The 13081-nt window shown below is 58.5% G+C and overlaps 1 protein-coding gene across 1 annotated transcript; it reads right to left on the bottom strand.

Moving 5' to 3' along the window:
* Positions 1-746: 746 nt before the first annotated feature.
* LOC144955712 (uncharacterized) lies at positions 747-3298 on the bottom strand. Its single transcript, XM_078885860.1, has 3 exons — positions 3279-3298; positions 1940-3100; positions 747-784 (listed from the first exon to the last, which is right to left on the bottom strand). Exons 1-3 carry the CDS (start codon positions 3296-3298, stop codon positions 781-783), a joined length of 1185 nt encoding a protein of 394 aa, XP_078741986.1. The 3' UTR covers positions 747-780.
* Positions 3299-13081: the final 9783 nt, after the last annotated feature.

Raw genomic sequence — 13081 nt, forward strand, 5'->3', positions numbered from 1 at the left:
GGGTGACACTGTGGGTGACACTGTGGGTGACACTGGGTGTCACTGTGGGTGACACTGTGGGGGTCACTGTGGGTGACGCTGTGGGTGACACTGTGGGTGACGCTGTGGGTGACACTGTGGGTGACACTGTGGGTGACACTGTGGGTGACACTGTGGGTGTCACCTGACACTGTGGGTGACACTGTGGGTGACACTGTGGGTGACGCTGTGGGTGACGCTGTGGGTGACACTGTGGGTGACACCTGACACTGTGGGTGACACTGTGGGTGACACTGTGGGTGACGCTGTGGGTGACGCTGTGGGTGACACTGTGGGTGACGCTGTGGGTGACGCTGTGGGTGACGCTGTGGGTGTCACTGTGGGTGACACTGTGGGGGTCACTGTGGGTGACGCTGTGGGTGACACTGTGGGTGACGCTGTGGGTGACGCTGTGGGTGACACTGTGGGTGACACTGTGGGTGTCACCTGACACTGTGGGTGACGCTGTGGGTGACGCTGTGGGTGACGCTGTGGGTGACACTGTGGGTGACACCTGACACTGTGGGTGACACTGTGGGTGACACTGTGGGTGACACTGTGGGTGACGCTGTGGGTGTCACCTGACACTGTGGGTGACGCTGTGGGTGTCACCTGACACTGTGGGTGACACTGTGGGTGACACTGGGTGACACTGTGGGTGACGCTGTGGGTGTCACCTGACACTGTGGGTGACACTGTGGGTGACACTGTGGGTGACAGTGGGTGACACTGTGGGTGACACTGTGGGTGACACTGTGGGTGTCACCTGACACTGTGGGTGACACTGTGGGTGACACTGTGGGTGACACTGTGGGTGACACTGTGGGGGTCACTGTGGGTGACACTGTGGGTGACACTGTGGGTGACGCTGTGGGTGACGCTGTGGGTGACACTGTGGGTGACGCTGTGGGTGACGCTGTGGGTGACGCTGTGGGGGTCACTGTGGGTGACACTGTGGGTGACGCTGTGGGTGACACTGGGGGTCACTGTGGGTGACGCTGTGGGTGACGCTGTGGGTGACGCTGTGGGTGACACTGTGGGGGTCACCTGACACTGTGGGTGACGCTGTGGGTGACACTGTGGGTGACACTGTGGGTGACGCTGTGGGTGACGCTGTGGGTGACACTGGGTGACGCTGTGGGTGACACTGTGGGGGTCACCTGACACTGTGGGTGACACTGTGGGTGACACTGTGGGTGACACTGTGGGGGTCACTGTGGGTGACACTGTGGGTGACGCTGTGGGTGACACTGGGTGACGCTGTGGGTGACACTGTGGGGGTCACCTGACACTGTGGGTGACGCTGTGGGTGACACTGGGTGACACTGGGTGACACTGTGGGTGACACTGTGGGGGTCACCTGACACTGTGGGTGTCACTGTGGGTGACACTGGGTGACACTGTGGGTGACGCTGTGGGTGACACTGTGGGTGACGCTGTGGGTGACACTGTGGGTGACACTGTGGGGGTCACCTGACACTGTGGGTGACACTGTGGGGGTCACCTGACACTGTGGGTGACACTGTGGGTGACACTGTGGGTGACACTGTGGGTGACACTGTGGGTGTCACTGTGGGTGACACTGTGGGGGTCACCTGACACTGTGGGTGACACTGTGGGTGACTCTGTGGGTGACACTGTGGGTGTCACTGTGGGTGACACTGTGGGGGTCACTGTGGGTGACACTGTGGGGGTCACCTGACACTGTGGGTGACACTGTGGGGGTCACCTGACACTGTGGGTGACACTGTGGGTGACACTGTGGGTGACGCTGTGGGTGTCACTGTGGGTGACACTGTGGGTGACACTGTGGGTGACACCTGACACTGTGGGTGACTGTGGGTGACACTGTGGGTGACACTGTGGGTGACACTGTGGGTGACGCTGTGGGTGACATTGTGGGTGACACTGTGGGTGTCACCTGACACTGTGGGTGACGCTGTGGGTGATGCCTGACGCCGTGGGTGATGCTGTGGGTGATTGATGCTGTGGGTGACAACGCGGGTGACGCCGTGGTTGATGCTGTGGGTGATTGACGCTGTGGGTGGGTGACTCCGTGGGTGACTCCGTGGGTGACGCTGTGGGTGATTGACGCTGTGGGTGGGTGACTCCGTGGGTGACTCCGTGGGTGACGCTGTGGGTGATTGACGCTGTGGGTGGGTGACTCCGTGGGTGACTCCGTGGGTGACGCTGTGGGTGATTGACGCTGTGGGTGGGTGACTCTGTGGGTGACTCCGTGGGTGACGCTGTGGGTGATTGACGCTGTGGGTGGGTGACTCTGTGGGTGACTCCGTGGGTGACGCTGTGGGTGATTGACGCTGTGGGTGGGTGACTCTGTGGGTGACTCCGTGGGTGACGCTGTGGGTGATTGACGCTGTGGGTGGGTGACTCCGTGGGTGACTCCGTGGGTGACGCTGTGGGTGATTGACGCTGTGGGTGATTGACGCTGTGGGTGGGTGACTCTGTGGGTGACTCCGTGGGTGACGCTGTGGGTGATTGACGCTGTGGGTGGGTGACTCTGTGGGTGACTCCGTGGGTGACGCTGTGGGTGATTGACGCTGTGGGTGGGTGACTCCGTGGGTGACTCCGTGGGTGACGCTGTGGGTGATTGACGCTGTGGGTGGGTGACTCTGTGGGTGACTCCGTGGGTGACGCTGTGGGTGATTGACGCTGTGGGTGGGTGACTCTGTGGGTGGGTGACTCCGTGGGTGACGCTGTGGGTGATTGACGCTGTGGGTGGGTGACTCTGTGGGTGACTCCGTGGGTGACGCTGTGGGTGATTGACGCTGTGGGTGGGTGACTCTGTGGGTGACTCCGTGGGTGACGCTGTGGGTGATTGACGCTGTGGGTGGGTGACTCTGTGGGTGACTCCGTGGGTGACGCTGTGGGTGATTGACGCTGTGGGTGGGTGACTCTGTGGGTGACTCCGTGGGTGACGCTGTGGGTGATTGACGCTGTGGGTGGGTGACTCTGTGGGTGACTCCGTGGGTGACGCTGTGGGTGATTGACGCTGTGGGTGGGTGACTCTGTGGGTGACTCCGTGGGTGACGCTGTGGGTGATTGACGCTGTGGGTGATTGACGCTGTGGGTGATTGACGCTGTGGGTGGGTGACTCTGTGGGTGACTCCGTGGGTGACTCTGTGGGTGACTCTGTGGGTGACGCTGTGGGTGGGTGATGCTGCGAGTCTCCTGACACTGGGTCCAGGGGGACCGCCAAGAACAACGCGGCCCACTGCGTGTGTCTGCGTGTGACACGTCACTTTATTGTTGTTGTTGTCATGATGCACGAGTCTGCCCACACCCCCCCACCCACGTGCTCAGTTGGTACGATCCAACTCTGTAGGGGGGGGGGGTTCAGTCGCCCCCCCCCCCCCCGTGCTGAGGCTCACTTGGTACGATCCACCTGGGGGGTAAGGGGAGGCTCCAGTCGCCCCCCCCCCCGTGCCGAGGCAGTTGGTACGATCCACCTCTGGGGGGGGGGGTCAGTCCCCCCCCCCCGTGCCGAGGCAGTTGGTACGATCCACCTCTGGGGGGGGGGGGGTCCAGTCGCCCCCCCCCCCCGTGCCGAGGCAGTTGGTACGATCCACCTCTGGGGGGGGGGGGGTCCAGTTGCCCCTCCCCCCCGTGCCGAGGCAGTTGGTACGATCCACCTCTGGGGGGGGGGGGTCCAGTTGCCCCCCCCCCCCCCCCCCGTGCCGAGGCAGTTGGTACGATCCACCTCTGGGGGGGGGGGGGGGGGGTCCAGTCGCCCCTCCCCCCGTGCCGAGGCAGTTGGTACGATCCACCTCTGGGGGGGGGGGGGGGGGGGTCCAGTTGCCCTCCCCCCGTGCCGAGGCAGTTGGTACGATCCACCTCTGGGGGGGGGGGGGGGTCCAGTCGCCCCTCCCCCCGTGCCGAGGCAGTTGGTACGATCCACCTCTGGGGGGGGGGGGGGTCCAGTTGCCCCCCCCCGTGCTGAGGCAGTTGGTACGATCCACCTCTGGGGGGGGGGGGGGGGGGGTCCAGTTGCCCCCCCCCCGTGCTGAGGCAGTTGGTACGATCCACCTCTGGGGGGGGGGGGGGTCCAGTTGCCCCCCCCCCGTGCTGAGGCAGTTGGTACGATCCACCTCTGGGGGGGGGGGGGGGGGGGGTCCAGTTGCCCCCCCCCCCGTGCTGAGGCAGTTGGTACGATCCACCTCTGGGGGGGGGGGGGGTCCAGTTGCCCCCCCCCCCGTGCTGAGGCAGTTGGTACGATCCACCTCTGGGGGGGGGGGGGGTCCAGTTGCCCCTCCCCCCCGTGCTGAGGCAGTTGGTACGATCAACCTCTGGGGGGGGGGGTCCAGTTGCCCCCCCCCCGTGCTGAGGCAGTTGGTACGATCCACCTCTGGGGGGGGGGGGGGGTCCAGTTGCCCCCCCCCCGTGCTGAGGCAGTTGGTACGATCCACCTCTGGGGGGGGGGGGGTCCAGTTGCCCCCCCCCCCGTGCTGAGGCAGTTGGTACGATCCACCTCTGGGGGGGGGGGGGGGGGGTCCAGTTGCCCCCCCCCCCGTGCTGAGGCAGTTGGTACGATCCACCTCTGGGGGGGGGGGGGGTCCAGTTGCCCCCCCCCCCGTGCCGAGGCAGTTGGTACGATCCACCTCTGGGGGGGGGGGGGGGGTCCAGTTGCCCCCCCCCCCGTGCCGAGGCAGTTGGTACGATCCACCTCTGGGGGGGGGGGGTCCAGTTGCCCCTCCCCCCCGAGTTGATTGGCTGTGACGCCGCCGGGTGGTGGAGGGCTCGCACATCGTAAAAAAATCTTTTTTTTTTTTAAACCAATCTCCGTTCGCGCTTCTCAATTTCTTGGTACAAAAATTGTAAATTCACGAATAAATAAATAAAAAATGCTCGCGGATTAAAACACTTTTTCCCGGCAACTTTCCTTCATTTTTTGTTAGTTTCTATGCCGACTGCGTCCACAAAGACGAAGCTACCCCGTGTAGCCTGCGACAGACTTGGGGCAAGTGCTGTGAGCAGCGGCGGCGGCGTGAGTGGCCAGCGCCGCGCCCGGGAAATTAGTTTTAAGGTCGAGTCGACCTAGGGGAGGCTCGGCACCGCTTTGGATAATCGTCACCGGTGTTGGCTGTAAGCGGGAATCGAACTCGCCGGGTTCGTAGCGCTAACCGCTGCGCCGCCGCTCCCATCTAAGAACAAAGACCCCCCGTGTAGCCTCCACAGACTGTTGGGGCAAGTTCTGCCCACCGCGAGCGTACAAAGACAAAGACCCCCCGTGTAGCCTCCACAGACTGTTGGGGCAAGTGCTGCCCACCGCGAACATACAAAGACAAAGATCCCCCGTGTAGCCTCCACAGACTGCTGGGGCAAGTGCTGCCCACCGCGAGCGTACAAAGACAAAGATCCCCCGTGTAGCCTCCACAGACTGTTGGGGCAAGTGCTGTCCGCGAACATACAATGACAAAGATCCCCCGTATAGCCTCCACAGACTGTTGGGGCAAGTGCTGCCCACCGCGAACATACAAAGACAAAGATCCCCCGTGTAGCCTCCACAGACTGTTGGGGCAAGTGCTGCCCACCGCGAACATACAAAGACAAAGATCCCCCGTGTAGCCTCCACAGACTGTTGGGGCAAGTGCTGCCCACCGCGAGCGTACAAAGACAAAGATCCCCCGTGTAGCCTCCACAGACTGCTGGGGCAAGTGCTGCCCACCGCGAGCGTACAAAGACAAAGATCCCCCGTGTAGCCTCCACAGACTGTTGGGGCAAGTGCTCTAGCGAGCGCAGACCCAGAGACACGTAGATGGATGCAAAGGAAACTAACAAAACACGGCGGCGTTTCGATCGCTACACAAGCGGTCGTCACCAGGAGAAGGGGGGTTCGCTCCTGAAGGTAAACCAGAGGTCGCAACCGGGTACCCGATACCCGTACCCTACCCGATACCCGTACCCTACCCGATACCCGTACCCTACCCGATACCCGTACCCTACCCGATACCCGTACCCTACCCGATACCCGTACCCTACCCGATACCCGTACCCTACCCGATACCCGTACCCGATACCCGTACCCTACCCGATACCCGTACCCTACCCGATACCCGGCTACCCGTACCCGGCCTGGTACGGGTACCCGTTTGCGACCCTGGTGCGGCCAGGTACGGGTAGGCCGTGAGTCACTGGTGAGTCACCATATTCTTAGGGTTTTTTCGGTAAAGTCACCGTGTAGGTAAAAAAATTTAAATTAATAAAAGTAAAATAAAATAATAAAAAATAAAAATCACGACGTTTCGGAGGCAACACAAGCTTCCGTCTTCAGGCGGAACCGTCACAGCCAGATTGCTGTATCAAGCAAATGTATTTTACTTTTATTAATTTACATTTTTTACCTGCACGGTGACTTGACCGAAAAAACCTAAAAATATGAATCCCTGCAGTCACGAAAGCTTCACATCTAGAATGGTGAGTCACCGTTTGTCACTCATTTCGGATAGGGTACGGGTACGGGTAGGGAACGGCTACCCGTACCCAGCCGGGTACGTGTACCCGTTTGCGACCCTGGTGCGGCCGGGTACGGGGGGTAGGGAATCAAAACCCGTTTGCGACCTCTGCTACAGCCTCCTCTGTGCCTCTGTCTCATCGCTTTTCGCCGGCAATTCTACGGACAGCGCACGCTTCAAACTGTCCACTTCAGGCACCTGCGAAGGCAGGAAGGCACGCGCACGCGTTAGAAACACACCAACAACGCGGCAAAAGCAACCCCAGTGAGCAGGTAGGGGTGACGTGTGTGTGTGTGTGCGCGCGTGTGCGAGTCTACGCGTGTGTACGTTGGTGTGTCAGCCAGTCGTCTCGGTCAGTCGTCTCGGTCAGTCGACCCGTGGCACCTGCTGGGTCTGTCCCGTGACCTCCTGACACTTCACGTGGCCTCAAGGTGCACATGGCCTGGCACAAGCCGGGCCATGTGCACTTAGTGGCGAATGGCGGTTGTTGTTGGTGTGTACATGTGTGTGTGTCGTGCGTGCGTGTGTACGTGCGTGTACGTGTGTAGGTGTGGTGTGTGTGCGTGCGTGTACGTGCGTGTGTTTGTACGTGCGTGTACGTGTCCGTATATGTGTGCGTGCGTGTTTGCTTGTGTACGTATGCGCATGTATGTGTACGTACGGGCGCGCGTGTGTCTGTGTGTGTGTGTCCATGTGTGTGTACGTGCGTGTGTCTGTGTGTACGTGTGTGTGTGTACGTGCGTGTCTGTGTGTACGTGTGTCCGTGTGTGTCTGTGTGTGCGTCCGTGTGTGTCTGTGTGTGCGTGTGTGTCCGCGTGTGTCTGTGTGTGTGTCCGCGTGTGTCTGTGTCTGTGTGTGCGCGCGTGTGTGCGTGTGTGTCAGCGCGTGCGTACCTCGTGTCGTGGTGCACCGCCAGGCAGTGCACACAGCAGCACCGTGCCCCGCACGACACGCACGTGTACGTGTGTGTACGTGTGTGTGTGTACGTGTGTGTGTGTACGTGTCCGTGTGTACGTGTGTGTGTGTGTGTGTACGTGTGTGTGTGTACGTGTGTGTGTGTACGTGTGTGTGTGTACGTGCGTGTCTGTGTGTACGTGTGTCCGTGTGTGTCTGTGTGTGCGTCCGTGTGTGTCTGTGTGTGCGTGTGTGTCCGCGTGTGTCTGTGTGTGTGTCCGCGTGTGTCTGTGTCTGTGTGTGCGCGCGTGTGTGCGTGTGTGTCAGCGCGTGCGTACCTCGTGTCGTGGTGCACCGCCAGGCAGTGCACACAGCAGCACCGTGCCCCGCACGACACGCACGTGTACGTGTGTGTACGTGTGTGTGTGTACGTGTGTGTGTGTACGTGTCCGTGTGTACGTGTGTGTGTGTGTGTGTACGTGTGTGTGTGTACGTGTGTGTGTGTACGTGTGTGTGTGTACGTGTGCGTGTGTGCGTACCTCGTGTCGTGGTGCACCGCCAGGCAGTGCACGCAGCAGCACCTCGCCCCGCACGACACGCACGTGTACGCAGCCGGGAACCCGCACACGGCGCAGAAGCGGCGCGGGGGCCTTGGGGAGGGGGGCACCCCCACCGTCACGTAGCTGGGGCCCCCCTCGCTCGCCGCAGACAAGTTCTACAACGACAAGGGGGGGGGGGGGGGCCCCCGGTAGCCTCTCGACGGACCGTCGGGGCGGCCACGGCTCCGTCTGCCCCGGTGGACGATGCCGGGGGCTCGTTTGAGGCTGGGTCGACCTAGGGGGAGGCCCAGGACCGGTTCGGAGAATCGTGACTGGTGGCGTCGGTGGCCGTGGGCGGGAATCGAAACTCGCGCGTACACACGCACACACGTACACGTACACACGTACACACACACACGTACACACGTACACACGTACACACGCACACACACGCACACACACGTACACACGCACACACACACGTACACACACGTACACACACACACGTACACACACACACGTACACACACACACGTACACACACACACGTACACACACACGTACACACACACGCACACACACGTACACACACACACGTACACACACACACGCACACACACACACGCACACACACACACACGTACACACACACACGTACACACACACACGTACACACACACACACGTACACACACACACGTACACACACACGCACACACACACACACGTATACACACACGTACACACGTACACACACACACGTACACACACACACGTACACACACACACACACGTACACACACATACACACGTACACACACACACGTACACACACACACGTACACACACACGTACACACACACACGTACACACACACACCTACACACACACACGTACACACACGTACACACACACACGTACACACACACACGTACACACACACACGTACACACACACACGTACACACACACGTACACACACACGCACACACACGTACACACACACACGTACACACACACACGTACACACACACACGCACACACACACACGTACACACACACACGTACACACACACACGTACACACACACACACGTACACACACACACGTACACACACACGCACACACACACACACGTATACACACACGTACACACGTACACACACACACGTACACACACACACGTACACACACACACACACGTACACACACATACACACGTACACACACACACGTACACACACACACGTACACACACACGTACACACACACACGTACACACACACACGCACGTACACACACACACGTACACACACACACGTACACACACACACGTACACACACACATACACACGTACACACACGTACACACACACATACACACGTACACACACACATACACACGTACACACACGCACGTACACACACGTACACACACACACGTACACACACACACATACACACGTACACACACACATACACACGTACACACACGCACGTACACACACACACGTACACACACACACGTACACACACACATACACACGTACACACACGTACACACACACACGCACGTACACACACGCACGTACACACACACACGTACACACACACACGTACACACACACATACACACGTACACACACGTACACACACACACGCACGTACACACACACACGTACACACACACACGTACACACACACACGTACACACACACATACACACGTACACACACGTACACACACACATACACACGTACACACACGCACGTACACGTATACACACGTACACACACACGCACGTACACACACACACGTACACACACACACGTACACACACACATACACACGTACACACACACACGTACACACACACACGTACACACACACATACACACGTACACACACGCACGTACACACACACACACACGTACACACACACACACGTACACACACACGTACACACACACACGTACACACACACACGTACACACACACGTACACACACACACGTACACACACACACGTACACACACACACGTACACACACACGTACACACACACACACGCACGTACACACACACACACGTACACACACACGTACACACACGCACACGTACACACACACACACGTACACACACACGTACACACGCACGTACACACACACGTACACACACACGTACACACACACGTACACACACACGTACACACACACGTACACACACACGTACACACACACGTACACACACACGTACACACGCACGTACACACACACACGTACGTACACACACACGTACACACACACGTACACACGCACACGTACACACACACACACGTACACACACACGTACACACGCACGTACACACACACACGTACGTACACACACACGTACACACACACGTACACACGCACACGTACACACACACACACGTACACACACACGTACACACACACGTACACACACACGTACACACACACACACACGTACACACACACACACGTACACACACACGTACACACACACACGTACACACACACACGTACACACACACACGTACACACACACACGTACACACACACACGTATACACACACACGTACACACACACGTACACACACACACGTACACACACACGTACACACACACACGTACGTACACACACACGTACACACACACGTACACACACACACGTACGTACACACACACGTACACACGCACGTACACACACACCCACGTACACACACACACACACGTACACACACACACGTACACACACACGTACACACGCACGTACACACGTACACACGTACACACACACACACGTACACACACGTACACACACACACGTACACACACACACGTACACACACACACGTACACACACGTACACACACACACGTACACACACACACGTACACACACACGTACACACGCACGTACACACGTACACACGTACACACACACACGCACGTACACACACACACGTACACACACACGTACACACACACACACACGTACACACGTACACACACACGTACACACACACACGCACGTACACACACACACGTACACACACGTACACACACACACACACGTACACACACGCACGTACACACACACACACACACGTACACACACACGCACACACGCACGTACACACACACACGTACACACACGCACGTACACACACACACGTACACACACACACACGTACACACACACACACGTACACACACACACACGTACACACACGCACGTACACACACACACGTACACACACACACACGTACACACACACACACGTACACACACACACGTACACACACACACGTACACACACACACGTACACACACACACACGTACACACACGCACGTACACACACACACGTACACACACACACACGTACACACACACACACGTACACACACACACGTACACACACGCACGTACACACACACACGTACACACACACACGTACACACACACGTACACACACACACGTACACACACACACACGTACACACACACACGTACACACACGCACGTACACACACACACGTACACACACACACGTACACACACACACACGTACACACACGCACGTACACACACACACGTACACACACACACACGTACACACACACACACGTACACACACACACGTACACACACGCACGTACACACACACACGTACACACACACACGTACACACACACGTACACACACACACGTACACACACGCACGTACACACACGCACGTACACACACACGTACACACACACACGTACACACACGCACGTACACACACACACGTACACACACACGTACACACGTACACACACACACGTACACACACACGTACACACACACACGTACACACGTACACACACACGTACACACACGCACGTACACACACACACGTACACACACACACGTACACACACGCACGTACACACACACGTACACACACGCACGTACACACACGCACGTACACACGTACACACGCACGCACGTACACACGCACGTACACACACACGTACACACACACACGTACACACGTACACACGCACGCACGTACACACGCACGTACACACACGCACGTACACACACACACGTACACACACACACGTACACACGTACACACGCACGCACGTACACACGCACGTACACACGTACACACACACACGTACACACACACGTACACACACACACGTACACACACACACGTACACACACACACACACGTACACACACACGCACACGTACAACAACAACCGCCATTTGCCACTAAGTGGCGGTGACGTCACCACGACGCTTGTGCCAGGCCAAGTGCACCTTGAGGCCACGTGAAGTGTCGAACGCCCGCTGGCAGGAGGTCACGGGGCAGACCCAGATGCCACAGGTCGACTGACTGAGATGACCGAGATGAGTGGCTGATGCACCACCTGTGCCCCCTACTGTGCCAACTTGCTGTGCTTTAGCCACCCGGCGCTCCGCTCGCTGTTGTGAGCGTCGCTCCTCCGCCCTCCGTTGTTGTCGGAGGGCGACTGCCTCCAACTGCCCAGTAGCGTCCTTCACGAGCCTCCTCCACAGAGGCCGATCTTGACACCGCTGGTACCAGTCATCGGCAAGTCCACTCAGCTCCACGTCCTCCTGTACCACATCACTCCATCTCTTCTCTAGCCCGTGCCGCGCCCGCTTAGCCCCCTCGATCCGGCCGAACAAAAGCTGTTTAGGCATGCGGTGGCTGGGCATGCGGGCTACATGACCCAGTGATTTGGCAAGTCACACACGTACACACACACACACGTACACACATGTACAAAGACACACGTACACACACACACGTACACACACACACACACGTACACACACACACACACGTACACACACACACACGTACACACACACACACGTACACACATGTACAAAGACACACGTACACACACAGACCCCGTAGCGTGTCTCCAGCCCCGCTGAGGCTGAGCTTGGAGTGGATAAATGCTCACCCACCCACTCACCCACCCACTCGCACACCCACCCACCCACTCAGTCACCCACCCACTCGCACACCCACTCGCACACCCACTCGCACACCCACCCACCCACTCAGTCACCCACCCACTCGCACACCCACTCGCACACCCACCCACCCACT

This window comes from Lampetra fluviatilis, unplaced genomic scaffold (genome assembly GCF_964198595.1).
Source record: "Lampetra fluviatilis unplaced genomic scaffold, kcLamFluv1.1 SCAFFOLD_951, whole genome shotgun sequence".
NCBI classification, from domain to species: Eukaryota; Metazoa; Chordata; class Hyperoartia; order Petromyzontiformes; family Petromyzontidae; genus Lampetra; species Lampetra fluviatilis.